The sequence below is a fragment of the Pogona vitticeps genome, chromosome 2, assembly GCF_051106095.1.
Source record: "Pogona vitticeps strain Pit_001003342236 chromosome 2, PviZW2.1, whole genome shotgun sequence".
NCBI classification, from domain to species: domain Eukaryota; kingdom Metazoa; phylum Chordata; class Lepidosauria; order Squamata; family Agamidae; genus Pogona; species Pogona vitticeps.
In genome coordinates, this window is record NC_135784.1 from 135,291,966 (window position 1) to 135,311,192 (window position 19,227).

The 19,227-nt window shown below is 44.0% G+C and overlaps 1 protein-coding gene across 2 annotated transcripts; it reads left to right on the forward strand.

The window, feature by feature from the left end:
• Nucleotides 1–1,733: 1,733 nt before the first annotated feature.
• Nucleotides 1,734–15,921, forward strand: LOC110085194 (uncharacterized). 2 transcript variants are annotated; one of them, XM_020805115.3, is made up of 2 exons: nucleotides 1,734–4,675; nucleotides 11,137–15,921. In XM_020805115.3, exons 1-2 carry the CDS (start codon nucleotides 4,531–4,533, stop codon nucleotides 11,985–11,987), a joined length of 996 nt encoding a protein of 331 aa, XP_020660774.3. In that variant the 5' UTR covers nucleotides 1,734–4,530; the 3' UTR covers nucleotides 11,988–15,921. The 2 variants fall into 2 exon arrangements, with proteins under 2 accessions (XP_020660774.3, XP_072846645.2); XM_072990544.2 differs by lacking the exon at nucleotides 1,734–4,675 and adding an exon at nucleotides 6,034–6,141.
• Nucleotides 15,922–19,227: the final 3,306 nt, after the last annotated feature.

The window sequence follows — 19,227 nt, forward strand, 5'->3', positions numbered from 1 at the left end:
CTTCAAAGTCTCTTCCCTTCCCTTCCTTTGGTCTTCTCGCCTTTCTCTTGCTCTTTGACACAACAGGAAGATCATCCTCATCTGAGTTAGTATCTTCAGAAGGAGCCTGCTCACCGCCCTCTCTTCTCCTCTGTCTTCTGTCCTGGCTCGTGGATTCTTCAGAGTGCCTTTTCTTTCTCCGAGAAATAGGCATCATGACTCCCTTGCTCTCATGTTTCTCTTTATTTTCTGTAGATGACTTCAATTCTCCCTTAAATCGAGAAGGAGACATAACACAACAGTTACAAGATGGGGAACGCTTGGCTCAGTAATACTATGAGCGAGAACGATCTTGGTATTGTTGTAGACTAAAATCTGAATATGTGTTAACAGTGGGATGTGGCTGCAGAAAAGGCAAATGCATTAACAGAAGTACAGTCTCCATATCCCATGAAGTACTACTTTCCCCCTTATTTGGCACTTGCTAGGCCTCATCTTGAGTTCTGTGTCCAATTCCAGATGCCACACTTTAAGAAAAATGCCAAGAAACTGGAACAGGTTCAGAGGAGGGCAACAAAGATAATCAAGGGACTAGAAACCAAGCCCTACAAGGAAAGACTGAAAGAACTGGGCCTGTTTAGCCTTGAGAAAAGAAGACTGAGGGGAGATAGGATAGTACTTTTCAAATACTTGAAAGACTGTCATACAAAGGAGGAACAAGATCTGTTCCCAATCACCCCACAGTGCATGGCACAGTGCGTCGATACAAAAAGACAGTTGAATATCAGGGGGAAAAAACTTCCTAGCTCTTAGAACAGTACGGCAATGGACCCAATTACTTTGGGAGATGCTGAGTGCCCCAGCGCTGGAGTATTCAAGAGAAAACTGGACAACCCTCTGTGAGGTCTACTTTAATTAGGATTCCTGCAATGTGCAGCATGATGGCCTTATAGGCCCCTTTCAACTCCATTATTCAATGATTCTATGAACAAGAGGAAAAAAGGAAGGTGGGCACTGGCAAAAGTCTATGATGCATGGTATCAGTAACTCCACAATTTCTTACCACTGGCAATAGTGGTTGGGGCTAACAGGAGTTGTAGGACAAAGCATCTGGAGGGCCAAAGATTCCCTTTTCCAGCTGCACGGCACACCAGGTAGGTGTTCCACAGCAGTAAGAACATTATAGTTAGGAGGCTGCTCAAGCATTGTCGTGGCATTATAAGTAAACCCCATACAGAGAAGGGTTAGACTGAAGTGTGACAGTTCCCCCCCATCTCAATTTTCTTCCTTTTCCAAGAGAAACTGCAAGAAAGAAAGAGAAAAAAAAACCTCTCAAACCCCAACCACTATTCTTGAGTTAAATGGCTGCCCTGCCCTGAGCTGTATGCTGGAAGGACTGGAAATAAATGAAGCAAATAATAAAGATAATAGAAAACAATTTTGCGCACACACAAATCCAAAATGTCAGTTTCAATGTGTGTTAAAAAAGATAGTGTGAACTGAGAATTGCACCTGCATCCTAATCTCAATACAATAAACTATGGGAAATGATCACTAAGATTGTATAAGTGTCCTCCCATGTTCTCCCATCAGACTTTTTGACTTGAGAACCGCATTCCAATACGGATTAAGTTCTCAAGTCAAGACCCCACTGTAATGGAAATCACCCACAAGGATAAGATGGAAACAGGAAAGTACTGTATCAATGAATGGAGAAGTGGGAATGTTGCACTCTGCAGAACAGAGGAGATACAGAGACAATGTATCCAGTTCTAACCCAGCATGACAGCTATTAGCAAGTACTGTATGGGAAAGTTGACTACGGGGGAGAGTTTATAGCACAGAATATACAGTACCCGGGGAGAGAATTTAGACTAGAACATTTGGGAGAGGGATAGATTTAGTATGGATTTTATTATTACTATGATACTTTATTTTAGTGGGAATTTATGGACATATATGAAAGACACTTTTGCTTTTGTTCATATATGGAATGCATCAGTCTCAAACACTATTTGTAAAATAATTATAAAGTAAGCAATTAAAAATTACAGAAGAAGATTGACATATCTTAGGAAGCCTGCAATGTGGGGGCTTTTGACTATCTTTGAAGATTTTCACCTGCAAATAAAATTATTTCTGCAACACAGAAGATTATGGAAATTTTAACAACCAAACCCTGCTTCAGTTTTGTCTTGTACCTAAACCACTTTTCTAATCCTACATTAATGAAAGTTCATCAAATAAAATATATTATGTTTTCTTAGATCTCTTACAGCTTGGGGCCAACACACCAATAATGTTCAGAATGTTAATTAATCTGTAAAATATAATGTCTGCTTTTCATATTTCAAAGACAGCCTTCACTTTAAGACTGCATTCCCCTTTTTCCATGCCAAAATCAGCCCAACTTCATCATGAATGTGCTTGATATTCTTATCCCAACTTACCAGCCTCTTTTTTTTCCTGACTACAGAATATCACAGTAGAAGTTACAGTCCTACCGATGAAAATCTTGTGACGGATGTTCCTTGTGTTCCCAATATCTACAGAAGAGTATCATTCTGGTAACTCCAAGCACTTTAAGTCACAAACATGGATTGAACAAAGATGCTTGTGATACAGGATGGAACAGGGAGGAAAGCTGGTATCAATAATTCAAGATTCCCAATGGCACAGTTGAACTTTTCAACTTAGAATGGCAGCAGATGGTGAGCAGTGGCATTGGGGAAAACCAATGCTTGAATATAGAGGATGTGCCAGATTCAGGCAGAACAGCAAAAGATGTGGCTCTGAAAAAATCCACGGTGGTTACTGAGATTAAAGTGTGAATTAGTAACTTTGAGTGAATACTATATTTGGATTTCAAATTGGTCATCTATCACTTAAAAGAAGAAGAAAAAATCTTGCAGCACCTTTAAAATTAATTAACTTATTTTGGGACAAGCTTCAGTGAACTGCCAACTGCATGAAACCTTATGTTCAGTTAGTATTTTCAGATGCATATATAACAGGTAGATGCAGACACGAGAAAGGAGTAGTAATAGTTACAGGAAGTAAGGCAAAGAAAGTCCCAATAAGCAAGGGATAAAAAGTAAAAATCCAAATGATGCCCCCATCAAAAAGGGCAAAATTCTCCAGTAGACCTGATGTGACCTACCTCTAGCTTGGTCTCGTTGTTATTGTTACATGCCACCAAGTTGACTCTAACTTAAGGTGATGCTATGAATAAAAGGTCACCGAAATGACTTGTCCTCAGCAGCCCTGCTCAGATCTTGCAAACTCAAGCCTGTGGGTTGATTTAGGGAGTCAATCCATCTCATATTTGGTCTTCCCCTTTTTCTGCTACTTTCAACTTTTCCCAGCATTATTACCTTTTCCAGAGAACCCTGCCTTTTCATGGTGTGCCCAAAGTGGGACGGGCTCAGTTTCAACAGCTTTGCCTCCAGGAATGCCGTAGTTCAGGTTTCATTTCATCTAAGATCCATTTGTTCATCTTTTTCAAACAAATCAATTTTTTTCCCTGTCCACCTTTTTACTGTCCAGCTTTCATACCCATACATGATCAGAAATACAAAAGTGTGGATGATCTTAGTCATGGTCTCCACTGACACATCCTTACATTTGATTATCTTTTGCATTTCCTTCATTGCTGCCTTCCCAAGTCTCAATCTTCTTCCAATTTCTTGGCTTGAAACCCCAATTGATGATTGAACTAAGCTATACAAAATCATTCACTATTTCAATTTTTTTCATCGTCGACATTAAAGCTGTGTAGTTCTTTGTCATGTTCAACTAAAATCCTGCTTTGGTATGTTTTTCTTTGACTAAAAGTCATTCATTCCAAGTCATTGCTGCTTTCAGCCATCATCTTCATGTCTTGTGGATCAAATTATTGATGTTTGTTCCACCAATTTTCACTCCATCTGAATCTAGTGCAGTTTTCCATATGATAGGTTTTCCATACAGACTGAACAAAAAGAGGGATAAAATGCACCCTTGTTCGACATGTTTGCCTAAAGGAAACCATTTTGTCCTAATGGTAGCTTCTTGTCCAAAATACAAATTAGACATCAAGGACACTCAAGTGCTAAGGCACAGCCATTTCTTTCAGAACAACAACTAGTTTCTCATGATTCACATAGTCAAAGGCTGTGCTTCTAATATACATAATGGAAAGAACTTCAAGAAAGTTGTGGATGACAGAAATTTACAGTTATTGATGTGTGTAGTAGTTTTAGCGACAAAAAGGAAGGGAAAAAGTGAGGCAGGGAAAACTGACCTAGAGGTATTAGGTTACTAGGGTGCAAGAATAAATTCCTGACGACTTTCTGCCCCTACATCCAGTTTCCCTAATCCGCCCAAATGTGATAACGTCAAAATCTGCATAGCGACTGCCAGGGATACCTCTTTGAAAAAATCTGCATATGAATTCCAGGTAAGTAACTTCAAGGTCGATTTCTGCCCAGAGCAACTAGCACGTGAGGCAACTAAATAACCAATTAACGCGAATCTTACAGTTTAAGCAGGAATCTTGTGTTTCGACCTACGATGGGCTGGAACGCCCCTGTATATAAAGGCGAGAGGGCCAGCGACAGAGATTACTACAGATTTACCCGCGGGAAGGCAAAAACGACGCTGGACCCCAAGGACTCCCCAGCAAGAGTGCAATATCCGATTTTCCCTAGGACAATGGGTAAGTGGCATTCATTGGGAGGAGGTTGAGGATATATTTGCACAGCAAGATATGACTTGCCTTGTTCATGGGTTAAGTAGCTAAATACTGTAACACAGGAGCGAAACGTCCCGAAGATGGGCGGGTTGCTCGATAGGTAGAGGGCGGGAAGACGAAATTTGAACTGCTTGGCGAGGGCGAATAGGCCCTCGTCTTTCATTTACACCCGAGGACGAACTGGAGCGGGGAGACCGTTGCCTCCAGAGCTTGTTTCTGGAAGATATCAAGCCCTGGCAGCCAATCCAGGGTGGCGCCTTATTAATTTTGGTTTGTGAATGGAAGTAGACCGGGAACCGGGAGCGGGAAAGGAAAGTTCCCGCCGCCGAAGAGCAAATGTGTGCCTCTCTCCTTCCCGCCTTTTGCAAAAAGGCCGGTTTGTGGCTTTTCTCCTTGGCCCGATAACTTTGTAGCTGGGCCGTAGAGCGGGGCAACGAAGGCGGCGGGGGAGAGGCCCGGGACCGGGTCAACAATCCGTTCTTGTGGGGCGGGGAGGGAGAAGGCAGATTTCCTCGGCCCTCGTGTAGGGTTTGGTTTGCTGGCACGAGATGGAGCCGACGAAAAGGGCGGCTTTTGGAGCTCACCCTACTAGGCGTCCCCTCTGCCGCGTAAGCGACATGGTGGCCAAGAAGCCTGGCCTTCCACCTTTCCCACAACAAGCTTAAAGCAACAGACGCCTCTCTTTTTTCCCCTCTCTTTCCTGGGGGGCGGCGGCGGTGAAACGCCGTGACGCAGGTCGGGCTGAGGAAGGCAGGCCGGCCGGCCTGAGGTCCTCCATGCCGCTTCACGGCCATGGACGGCGTGTGTGCGTGTGCCTGTAAGGGCCTCGGGTCGGTCAGACTCTTTCCACACACATCCCTCCGTTCCCCAACCGCTACACGGCCATTTTCTCTCGCCCACAACTCTTGGGCCTTTTGAGCGCTAGCCCGCCGGCCCCAATTCCTGCTCGTTTGTTGGGGGTCACGCGAATGAGAGGGTCGAGAAGGACTCCTGCGAGGCGAGGGCGGCACCCCCACCCCTCGGGCTCCTCCACCCAGGTCGTTAAGATAAGGGCCAACATGGCGACGTTTTCCCGAAACAAGCCTTTTCTCTACCCTAATCCCATCCCGGGCGGGTCCAGCCGAAATGCCTTAGCCGGCTTCCGCCCGGGGGGCAAAGGCAGCGGAGGGGGTCGCCTGGGATGAAAAAACAAGCAACCCTGCCCTTTTCCAGTCCCCTCTCCTTTTCCAACCAGCTGTGGACTAAGGGGCGGCGGCAGAGAAGAAGACAGGCTAGGTCGCTTTTCCACGGTTGTCTTATTGTTATGCACGTGGGGGTGCCCTTCTTTATGGCCGCGTGGTTTGCTGCTTGGTGCTCCGTCCAAAGACAAACAGCGCCTCGGGGGCTTCGAAACGGGCACCCATCTTTTCCCTTGACTTCCGTTCCCAAAGGTGGGCTTCGGTGGGCCTCAACGCCCCTTTAAAGAAATAATAATAATAATAATCCAGACGTTTCGCATCTGAATCGGTGGAGAGAGGGCTCGAATGTACGAGAACGAGCTGTCTCATGAGATCGGTTTTGTCAGGGGCTGGAGGGTGGGGTGGGGTTGGAGAGTCTCTCTGTCTGGCCTCTCTCCCGCCGAGGGCGACCTTTGCTGCTGTCGATGTTGCTCACCTCGACCTGCTCGCTCCTGCCCCCCCCCCCGCTGCCGCCGCCTTTGAGGGCCGCCGTCTCTCTGAAAAAGATGGGGCCCGCGCCACGTCGGTCTGAAATACATTGTACGTCTTGCAATTTCACAGGCACTGGATCCGATTTGGCGTGCGGGAGGGGAGAAAGAGAGAGACCCCAAACACCTGGAAAAGTCGGCATTGGTCCCACCTAAAAATGAGGTTTCGTGGTGCATGTTATGCCAGGATAGGCGGGAAGTCGGTAGAGCCGGTTGGGTCAGGAAGATAAGATTATTTTGTAGGCTCTCCTCCCTGGCCCTAGCGGCTCCTGGAGCAACAGGTTAGGAACCGTGTAGAAGAGAGAGGCCGTTCTTTCATCTCATTTTCCTACACGCGAAACGGTCCAGACGTCGTGCCGGTTGCTGCCATTGTTTGTAACTTTTGTCATAATGAAAAGGGGGTTGCCTAATGCGCAACTTTATTCCTACGGATGGATCACACGGGCTACTTTAGCTGTTCGGACATAAATAAATACACACACAGCAGTGCGAGAGTCGCTGGCTTTTTACATCTTCAAACGAAGATGTGCTCCGGAGATTGGGCAGTTCTTCCTCTTTTCTAAGGATCCTCTGGGGAAAAAAATAACTGAACCGGACAACGTCATCATATCAAGAAGTCGGAGCTTTCCCGCTTCTTTCCTACGCCTTTGAGGTAGATTGCTTCTCTTGCAGCTCATTCACCCACCCGTATTTGAAGGAGGGTTGTCATCAGTTCTTCTTGGGTAGTTTTGTGTTTGCACCGATTTTTTTTTAAATAGAGGAAAGTGTGTGTGCGTGCGTGCGCGCGCGCGCTTGCTCTCCCAAACACAGGCTGAGGTTTGCACGTGAAATCGATTTCATAGGAATGCATCGCAAAAGGCCACCGGCTTCTGCTCTCCCTACCACCACTACTACTACCGCCTCCGCAAAGGGGCCAGGGCCGCAGTTGTTGGAAGCCCTGCTTACTCCTCCTCCTTCTTTCTAGATGACTGGGAGCCACCATCTCCGCTCTTCCCTTTTAAGTCCGTTTCAGGAGACTGGGAGAGGCAGTTCACCTTTGCGGCAGCGGCGGAAATGGAGATAATGGGCTCTCTTTTTGGTGTTTTGTCCTCTTTTTCACCTGTGCAGTGCTGCTGCTCTCTCCTACTGCCTTATATAATAAAAGCAAAAACTGTGTCATGGTGGTTGGCCCTGGTAAAGCAGGGACGGACAAAGCGCTCCTACCCCCCAGATAGTTTTTGCAAGCTCTCCCCCCCCCCCCATACATAGATGTTTCCCCTGTTTTCACACTGGTAGAGATAAATCATATCAAGTTTCTATCACACAGTAGCTTTATCTGTTCAGTTTTTTTAAATACTCTATTCTTAATTGGCATATGTTAGACACATCTGGTGGATCCTGTTGTGTGGTTTAGATACAGTGGTTCTTGACCTTGGGTTATTCAGGTGTTTTTGAACTGCATCTCCCAGAAACCCCGGCCAGCACAGCTGGTGGTGAAGGCTTCTGGGAGCTGCAGTCCAAAAACACCTGAGTAACCCAAGGTTAAGAACCACTAGACACACAAGTGAATAGACAGAAGGAAGAAAAAGTGGTAAGACAGCTGTGTATCATAAAAACGGGGGCATGTATTGCAGATTAAATTGTGATTCTGTTTGGTTAACAGATGGTAGAGATGGGTGGGGGAAGAAAAGGTAGACATGAAAGATCAGGAAAACTCTTGCTTAACTCAGGAACATATGGTACCCATGAATTGATTTCTGTAGGGGTGGCCATTTCGTGTTACTCTCAGTGGCACTAACCTAATGTTCCCATCAGCACTTTAGTGTAGTGAGTGATCAATTATCAAGAAGAGTTACAGTCCAGCAATCTCTGGAGGGCACACTTTCAACTTCATTAATTGGGTTATTTAGATTTGCAGATAACCAATGGCTTTACTGAAGTTTCTTCCTTACCCATCCTCTCTGGTTCATGAATCCGCATAAGAGGAATACTGTACCTACATTTTTGAGGGAACACATGGAAGTAGGTGTTATTTAACTGAGAACAGCTGTTAAATAGATTTATGGTTTTTACCTCAGTTTATTTCAACCCACAATAAATGTTAAGAGCTTGGTAGATGGTTGTCTAAACCAGAGGAGCCTTCATTTTGTTAGCATGTTGACCCCAGCATCCTCTCCCATCCACTTAGCTTGTATATTCAATGCCAAAAGGTTAAACACACAACTATGGTTAATAATTGTTTTCTTTCACCAACTGTTGATCAAACCATCTTCTAAAGTAATAGCAAAAGTTTTGATTCCCTCCCCAGTATGCCTCTCAACTCATGGTAACAATCTTACTCTTACAAAAAAAGTATCCAATCTCCTGTTCCCCAAAGGAAACCTGAGGCAGCTTGGTGAAATATTCATATCTAGAAAGTGAAACCCGAAGCAATTAAGCAACACAGGTCGGAAAAACTGCTCCCTTTTAATATTTCACTGGCTCTTTGTTGCCTAATTGTCAGCAACTTTGAAGCTGGAAGAGTGAGCCCTCTTGTCATGGAAGCCTTGTCTCTTTCTCCCCCCCTCCCCACAAACATAGGTTGCTGTACACAAGGTCAAGAGTTCAGTTAAGGTGATATGTGGGCAGAGCATTGGAATTAAGAAGCTGACATTACAGAGTTAAGCAACAAAGGTTTGCTAGCAATAGTCAGGCTACGTGTAACTCCTTTTTTGTTTCCTTCTTGATTACATCAGGAGAAGCATGATTAGGATGGCTGGTTTGGAAATTATCTTCTTTCTGTTCAGCTGTAAAAACAGTTAATGCTACTAGTGTGAAGGGGGACCATCTTCTGCATTTCACATTCCCCTCCTTGTTATCTGAGTATGTGATTACGCAACCAGGGAAATGTGAATTCACACTGGACAAGTCGGGTTTTCTGAGTCGGCTTGCATTTAGTGGCCACAGGAGGACAGAGGAGGAAGTTGATTGACAGCTTTCTTTGTAGCTTCTTATCTAGCTCATTTGTAGCCCTGCAGGAGACATAGTTACAAGGAACTACCTAATAAGTTCTAAACACCGGTTGCATGGCAATTATCTCATCTCAGTTCCTCCAGGCCTTTTTCAGAGACGTCTAGGTACCCTTAGTTGCAACAGCCCTGGCACCGAGCTGTTTTAAAACCAAATAAGTGGGTTTTGCCCTATGCCAGCCACCACACTGTTGCATCAACCACCAACACACACCTATCTACATAGATTCAAGCAATCACACTGTCTGAACCAATACAAATGGATTATTTTAAAAATAAAGTACCCTCAGTGGCAGAGGGGAAAATGACTTTTTTATTCATTCATTTTCCCTAGTGATAAGTAAATACTGTAAAGAGGCTTGAGAAGAGAAGCAAAGTTTAGTAAGAAAGATCAATAACATGGGAATGACTTATATTCTCCCCTAGTGATATGTTTTTAAGTTGTGTTTTTCATAGTTTCAAGCTGTTTTAAGTTAGGCCTGTAATTCTGTTTTAATATTTGACTTTGTTTGGTGTTTTAGCTGTACTTCTTAATCAGTATTACATATTGACTCCCACTCTGAGGTAAAAGGGGGTATATATCTAATAAATACATAAAATACATAACAATTGATTTAAGTGTGTAAGTGCTTCTAGAACAATAAGGGCAACTGAATTCAGCATGACTTATTCCCAAATAAATACCTATAGACTTGTAAAATGCAAAGGAATAGATCCCTTTCAAAACTGGGGACCTAAGGTGACATGATAAAAAAAAGCAAGCAAAGCACTTACTATAATTCATGGGTGGGCAACTCATGCCCCTACAAAGGTTGGACTGCAACTCCCACCATCCCTTTATCACTGCTTGTGCTGACTAGTTCTGATGGGAGCTGTAACCCAGCACCACCAGTTGCCCACCCCTTTTCTAAGCATTAAATTCTGCAGCCTTCCATGACAATAGACAGACCTTCCATTCAAAACCGCTTTTGTTAAGATTAACCAAAAATTTTAAAGTGATACTTTTATTTCAGAACCTGCTTTAAAAACACACCCACCTTAGAGCTACGGATTTTAAGCATGAGCGCCAGAATGCCCAGGTTCTCCTCAGTTGCTCCTTCAGAATTCTATCATTCTTTCCTAAGGCCAGTAGGCAACACATCAGCAATCCTCCTTTGTTTCATTACATATTGAAGCACCTCAGGCATGGGAACTTAGCAGACTCTGTATTGTTAACAGTTTAGGTCTGTTTTCTTCAAGGGTTTTCCATCTGGGGCACACAGATTCTGGGGCTGAACTTCACCCAGTGGTCTGAAGATAAGTTGACCATTTTAAGAGACAGCTCCAAGACATGTTGGTAGCTGCGATATTCGGACCATTATCCTATGGCAGTTTAAAAACCGCTACTGGTGACAAACATAAATTGTCCGTTCAGATTAAGACCATACACACGCAGTGCATGCATTTATGTGATTCGTACATCAATGCAGCAGCATCTGTTCAAGCCTGTCACTTTGGAAAGCATGCTCTCTCTGGCTGAACTATGTAGCTGTCATAGCTTGGCCTAAGAAGTTTGCTTGAGACTTGTGGGATCTAGAATGTGTAGTTGCCTAGCAACACCACTGCTATTCCTGTAGGCCAATTAGAGACCCATAGGAGAAAAGGTACCAGAAATGTATCACTGCTTCATAAACTTCTCTATATACAATAAATTTCTTCACATTAATGTTTCTTCCCTCTTGTTTGAATTTCAGATGCTTACACAGAAATAGAAGCCATGAAAGAGACGACAACTGTGCATCTGAATGACACCGAAAGGCCAAAATCCAGCAGGGAGAAGTTTCTTCAGGCATGGAATGAGAAACCGGAGTTCCAGAAATGTCCCATTGTGTCTTCTCAAGTTCCAGAGGGTCAGACAGCTACTGGCATCCCAATCCAGACAAAGGGGATCCAGGATGAAAAGCACCAGTCACATTTACTTACAAGGAACTCTCTGGATGCCAGTGAAAATGCTGTTTACTTCCTGGCCATGCCAGCTTCTCCCCACAGTCAACTTGATGCAAGCTCTGAGGCAATGGAGCCTGGCTCCCACCAGTTGCCTTCAGCTGCCTCCTGTAGTCCTCCAGAAAAAAGTGACAAAGAAGAATTCCTCAAAATCTGTGTTTCAGATTTATTGCTTGAGTCCCCAGCGAGGAAGAGGCCAAGGCTGCTGCCACCTAATAAGAAGATGCACCTGGAGGTGCAGAAAAAGCAAGACCCCCATCTACCTGAGGAGAGTGCAAGAAGCGCTGCCCCCCTGGGAAATACCATGAAGATGAGTCCTCCAGCCAACCCTCCTGAGGAAGAATCCGTGCATCACAGTCCCGAGCCAAAGCAACACAGTCCCAGTCACCCACCGGCAGAAGGCCCATCGCCTTCTGGAGACACAGAAGCTTCCACTTGCCCTCAACCTGCCGAGATAAATCAAAAGCAACCTCAGCACTTGAATCAGGAGAGAAGCCCTCCCCTCCCTCGCCCTGTGATAGCAACCCAAGAATACATGGGCTTTCCTCACATTAGCTGCCTCCCACCAAAGAAGCGATACACCAAGACCTGGTGCCTCTAGGATACGTGCTGTAACATTGGCAATTGATGAAGAGTGGCCAGCGCCAAAGCGTTTTTTTAAAAAATCCTGATAATATTTGTATTATTAACCTCAGACCGACAGAGAAGCTTAATAAAATGCTATTTCTGTATTTTTAAAATAAACCATGTTCTAAATTTTTTTCATTAAAGAGTTTTTAGCAACGTCAAAGGCACAGTGTTGTTTGTTCATTCTGTCTGCAGCAGCAGATGCTTTGAGATAAAGTCAACTCAGAGGAAATTGCAGAGTCTCTTCTGAACTGGAAGCCAACGGTGCTGTTGTTCAACACCCAATTTTAGTATGACTTACACAGTGGTGTCTGTGTATTGATTGTGAATCTAGTTTTGGCTTCCTAATTTTAAAAAAAATCCTGCAAACAAATATCTCACAACTATCCAAAAAAGAGCATCCTAAATGAATTGCAGATGTTGAAATGAAGAGGCTCATCATGGCAGTCTCCAGAGCTCTAAGGAGAACCCCAGAATGCAGGCTGTGATGGTGAGCCCCATCAATAACATTCTGCTGGTTTTAATCACCACCAGGCACAAGTCTGCACAAGCACAAGCTAATGTATCTCAATGGCCCATTCAAGACCAAACCACTCCAAATACAGTGGTGCCTCGCTTGACGACGTTAATTCATTCCAGCAAAATTGCTGCAGAATGAAAACATCGTCAAGCGAAATAAAAAACCCATTGAAACGCGTTGAAAATGGTTCAGTGCCTTCCAATGGGTGAAATACCTACTTGTCCAGTGAAGATCCTCTATACGGTGGCCATTTTCTGGTGCCTGTAATGCGAGGAATCAGTCCCTAACACAGCGGGGAGCCATTTTGAAACCCGACAATCAGCTGTTTGCTGATTGTCGTAAAGCGAAACATTGGTTCCTGAAACAGGGACCTGAATCAATGTTAAGCAAAATTCCCCCATCTAAACATCATTTTGCAATCGCAAAAGCGATTGCAAAAACTTCAGCGTTAAGTGGATTCATCGTCAAGCGGGGTATTCATCCAGCAGGGCACCACTGTACTTGCAGCAGAGACAGCTAACAACAGTACATTGTTACTTGGAAAGATTTTCCTCTGCCACCACCTGCATCTTCTGTAGACTGTAAGTTAAATGGCCAGTTTCCATAAGTTTTATTTGGCACAAACATCCAGAGACTACTGGTGAAATGGGTTACAGTCCATGGAAGCTCATGGCCAATGAAACTTGTTAGTCTTTAAGGTGCCACATGTTTCTTTGTTGCTTTCCTGTCTGCTGCCATTCTCCTATTTCATGTGTTTTAAACAAGGACCCCAGTCCTTTCCAGAACTGGGGATTTTCAACATTTTCAGCAAGCCCTTCCTGTTTTCCCTCCTCTTCTTTCAGGAAAGTATGTTCTCCCATCCACAATACAAAGCAAAGCCTTTATTCGTCCAGGATAGACCTGTACCTGTGAGATGGGATGGGCCCAGAGCAGCTCCCTCGTTGACCTTCCAGCATACAGTTGTTTTATAGATGGGAGAACTGGGTCTGAAAGGTGCAAGCAGAATTCAGTGCAAATGGCCTGCAACGGAGAGAGGTTGGGAGGTGATAAGTCAGCCAAAGAGCTGCTCCTGCTGTTTATCTAAAACCATGTTGCAAAATCATGTTTAAAGTCAACTTGGCTCCCATTATGGGATATAAATGGAATAAACCAACTGAGCCCTATTGGACCAAGCTCATCATGGGCTTGGTTTTATAATTGTCTCCCTTAGCTCATTTCTTACTTTTCCCTTTAATATGATCAATGACAAGTTAAACTAGATAAAAAAATATATGGCAGAAATCCTATTACACAACTTTTTGCTGTGTAAGGCTACTGACATTATGGGAAAGCTGTTGGAGAACCACAGAATGTGGGAGGGGGAGAGATACAGGAAATTAAAGACCAGCAATGATGATTTTTGGAAATTAAAGATTCCATCCCCCCCCCCTTGCCATCTTGTGATACCCAGTGGCTTCTCCACAATGAAGGGGAGTTTGTGGGAGCCTCTAAACTTTGGGGGGGGGAGCAGGATTGGAAACATTTGATTTTCAAAAAGCGACTGCAGGCATAAAACTGTGCAATAGGATTTCAGCCAGTATATTTATCCTGCTTTTGCAGGGAATGTACTTGAGGACTGAGCTGATTTTAGTCAACCAGTTCCTTTTTCAAGAACATTGTAAGCCATGTTGTTAAGAAAGGTGCCTATGTTTGTTAGTGTGAGCTTCTGATTATGTGCAGAAACCCTTTTCACTAGCGAGTCACTCAAGGCCTTATCCTCACCTCATCATCTGAAATCAGGGTCAAAGGACTGAAGAAGGCAAAGTGTCCAGTAAGATTTAAAGTGCAACAACTCACTATGGGGGGGGGGGGGGGAATTGTACTGTCGTGTGTTGGATGGAACAGACGTTCCTCTGAGGTACATGCAGAGTGCCTTTCCATCACTGTGGAGTAATTCTTATACATCACTGCCTATATGTTCTTGGAGAGTAAGCTTCTAGGTGAGAAAATGGGATTTGCAGGCAAGTGTAACTAATTGTTAGTGGTTAACAGCCATCTCTCTTCACCTTTTTTATTAATTTTTTTGTTTTAATCTAAAAACTTTATAGTAACTTAAATCTCAATTTGTAACAGTTTTAATAGATAAACAGTTTGAAATAAATGTATATACGATGGGAGAATTGTGAAGACGGACCTTGACAGTGGACTTGCAAGCAGGATCTCAAAAGTCAGCTTTATGGCTCAGATAGATTTCTACCTGAGCCATAAAGCTGAGCCATAAAGCTTTATGGCTCAGGTAGGTTTCTAGTGGAGAGTTCTGACTAAATGTGATCCACCTGGAGCAGGAACTGGCAAGCCACTCCAGTATCTTTGCCAAGAAAACTTCATGGACAGAAACAAAAGACTAAAAGATATGACGCTGGAAGATGAGCCCCTCAGGTCAAAAGGCATCCAACATGCCACTGAGGAAGAGCGGAGGACAAGTACAAGTAGCTCCAGAGCTAATGATGTACTTGGGCCAAAGCCGAAAGGACACTCAGCTGTGGACATGCCTGGAAATGAAAGGAAATACTGATGCTGCAAAGTAAAATACTGCATAGGAACCTGGAATGTAAGATCTATGAACCTTGGTAAACTGGATGTGGTCAAACAGGAGATGGCAAGAATAAACATTGACATCCTGGGCATCAGTGAACTAAAATGGACAGGAATGGGTGAATTCAACTCAGATGATTATCATAACTACTATTGTGGGCAAGAATCCCGTAGAAGGAATGGAGTAGCCCTCATAGTCAACAAAAGAGCAGGAAAAGCTGTACTGGGATACAATCTCAAAAATATAGAATGATTTCAATACGAATCCAAGGCAGACCTTTCAGCATCACAGTAATCCAAGTTTATGCACCAACCATGGATGCTGAAGAGGCTGAAATTGACCAATTATATGAAGACTTACAACTCCTTCTAGAACTGATACCAAATAAAGATGTTCTTATTATAGGGGATTGGAATGCTAAAGTAGAGAGTCAAGAGATAAAAGGAACAACAGGTAAATTTGGCCTTGGAGTTCAAAATGAAGCAGGGCAAAGGCTAATAGAGTTTTGTGAAGAGAACAAGCTGGTCATCACAAACACTCTTTTCCAACAACACAAGAGGCGACTACACATGGACATCACCAGATGGGCAATACCGAAATCAGATTGATTATATTCTCTGCAGCCAAAGATGGAGAAGTCAGATTTAAGGAGAAGAACAGATTTAAGGAACTTGATTTGGTGGACAGAGTGCCTGAAGAACTATGGATTGAGGGCTGTAACACTGTACAGGAGGCAGCAACAAAAACCATCCAAAAGAAAAGGAAATGCAAGAAAGCAAAATGACTGTCCAAAGAGGCCTTACAAATAGCAGAGAAGAGAAGGGAAACAAAATGCAAAGGAGATAGGGAAATATACAGAGGATTGAATGCAGACTTCCAAAGAACAGCAAGGAGAGACAAGAGGGCTGCCTTAAATGAATAGTGCAAAGATATAGAAGAAAACAATAGAAAGGGAAGAAACAGACATCTGTTCAAGAAAACTGGAGATATTAAAAGAACATTTTGTGCGAAGATGAATATGATAAAGGACAAAAATGGGAGGGACCTAACAGAAGTAGAAGACATCAAGAAGAGGTGGCAAGAAACACAGAATACTTATACTAGAAAGATCTGGATGTCCCAGACAATCCAGATAGTGTGGTTCCTGGCCTTCAGCCAGACATCCTGGAGAGCGAAGTCAAGTGAGCCTTAGAAAGCATGGCTAACAACAAGGCCAGTGGAGGTGATGGCATTCCAGTTGAACTATTTAAAATCTTAGAAGATGGTGCTGTTACGGTGCTAGACTCAATATGCCAGAAAGTTTGGAAAACTCAGCAGTGGCCAGAGGACTGGAAGAGATCAGTCTACATCCCAATCTGGAAGAAGGGCAGTGCCAAAGAATGCTCCAACTACCGTACAATTGCACTTATTTCCCACGCTAGCAAGGTTATGCTCAAAATCCTCCAAGACAGGCTTCAGCAGTATGTGGCCCCAGAACTCCCAGAAGTACCAGCTGGATTTTCAAGGGGCAGAGGAAGTAGAGACCAAATTGCTAACATGCACTGGATTACGGAGAAAGCCAGAGAGTTCCAGAAAAACATCTACTTCTGCTTAATTGACTATGCAAAAGCCTTTGACTGTGTGGACCACGGCAAGTTCTTAAAGAAATGGGAGTGCCTGACCACTTTATCCGTCTCCTGAGAAATCTATATGTGGGACAGGAAGCAACAGTTAGAACTGGATATGGAACAACTGATTGGTTCAAAATTGGGAAAGGAGTACAAAAAAAGCTGTATATCATCTCCCTGCTTATTTAACTTATATGCAGAATATATCATGTGAAAGCTGGACTGGAGGAATCCCAAACCAGAATTAAGATTGACGGAAGAAATATCAACAACCTCCGATATGCAGATGATACCACTCTGATGGCAGAAAGTGAGGAGGAAATAAAGAATCTCTTAATAAGGGTAAAAGAGGAGAGCACAAAAAATTGTCTGAAGCTCAACATCAAAAAAACTAAGATCATGGCCACTAGTTCCATCACCTCATGGCAAATAGAAGGAGAAGATATGGAGGCAGTGACAGATTTTACCTTCTTGGGCTCCGTGATCAATGCAGATGGTGACAGCAGCCATGAAATTAAAAGATGCCTGCTTCTTGGGAGAAAAGCGATGGCAAACCTAGACAGCATCTTAAAAAGCACAGACATCACCTTGCCAACAAAGGTCCGCATAGTCAAAACTATGGCTTTTCCATTAGTGATGTATGGAAGTCAGAGCTGGACCATAAAGAAAGCTGATCACCGAAGAATTGATGCTTTTGAATTGTGGTGCTGGAGGAGATTCTTGAGAGTCCTCTGGACTGCCAGGAGAACAAACCTATCCATTATGAAAGAAATCAACCCTGAGTGCTCACTGGAAGGACAGGTCCTGAAGCTGAGGCTCCAGTATTTTGGGCATCTCATGAGAAGACTCCCTGGAAAAGACCTTGATGTTAGGAAAGTGTGAAGGCAAGAGGAGAAGGGGACGACAGAGGGTGAGATGGTTGGACAGTGTCATCGAAGCAACCAACATGAATTTGACCCAACTCTGGGAGGCAGTGGAAGACAGGAGGGCCTGGCATGCTCTGGTCCATGGGGTCACGAAGAGCCGGACACGACTTAACGACTAAACAACAAGGTTTCTTCTGCTGTAGGCAATCCTTCAAATAACTGGAACCCGAATGAGTTAATGCTTTAAAGATCACCACAAGATCTCCTCCCACACCTGGAAACAATCAAGGCAGTTCACAGAGTTATTGCTGCTGGTATTATCTAAATATTCCCTTACTACTACCTCCACAAGTAATCCGATATGCAGATGACACCACTCTGATGGCAGAAAGTGAGGAGGAATTAAAGAACCTTGTAATGAGGGTGAAAGAGGAGAGTGCAAAAAACGGTCTGAAACTCAACATCAAAAAACTAAGATCACGGCCACTGGTCCCATCACCTCCTGGGAAATAGAAGGGGAAGATATGGAGGCAGTGACAGATTTTATTTTCCTGGGCTCCATGATCACTGCAGATGGAGACAGCAGCCACGAAATTAAAAGGCGCCTGCTTCTTGGGATGAAAGCGATGACAAATCTTGACAGCATCTTAAAAAGCAGAGACATCACCTTGCTAAACAAAGTCCGAATAGTCAAAGCTATGGTTTTTCCTGTCGTGATGTATGGAAGTGAGAGCTGGACCATAAAGAAAGCAGAGCGCCGAAGAATTGATGCCTTTGAATTGTGGTGCTGGAGGAGACTCTTGAGAATCTCCTGGACTGCAAGGAGAACAAACCTATCAATTCTAAAGGAAATCAACCCTGAGTGCTCACTGGAAGGAGAGATCCTGAAGCTGAGGCTCCAGTACTTTGGCCATCTAATGAGAAGAAAAGACTTCCTGGAAAAGACCCTGATGTTGGGAAAGTGTGATGGCAAGAGGAGAAGGGGACGACCGAGGATGAGATGGCTGGACAGTGTCTGCGAAGCAACCAACATGAATTTGACACAACTCCGGGAGGCAGTAGAAGATAGGAGGGCCTGGCGTGCTCTGGTCCATGGGGTCACGAAGAGTCGGACACGACTAAACGACGACTACCTCCACAAGTATCCTCCTTAACTGTCTTCTGTACTAGCCCAAGTTGCTGAACTGAGATACAGATCCCAAATATTAGAGCAGCAGTAGAAATACAAGAAATAAACAGACTGTCCCTAACCCCAGCATTGTTGAAGGAAGAAGTGCAGATGCTTCCCTTGGAGGGGGGGGGGGACCAGTATATGCTACGCTATGGGCTACAATTTATCAGTGTTTGACCTGCTAGACTTCTGCCTGCACAGAAACAAAATTAAGATAGCAACTTTATAGGTTAAGTGTGAGCCAAAAGAAAACCCTCTAAATAAAGTGGTGCCATCACTGCTACTTTTCTCAGAGGAGCCCCATTGGAAGAGTGGGGGGGGGGGAGAGAGTAATCTCGATTGCCTTCTTATTAGAAAGCAGAGCATCAAATATATTTCATTAGCCCCTGAATGCATCCTTCAGGTCTGGTCAGCTGTTGGATCTTCCTGTAGTAAGTGGGTAAAACACCTATTAAGTGTGGTGATGAAGATGATG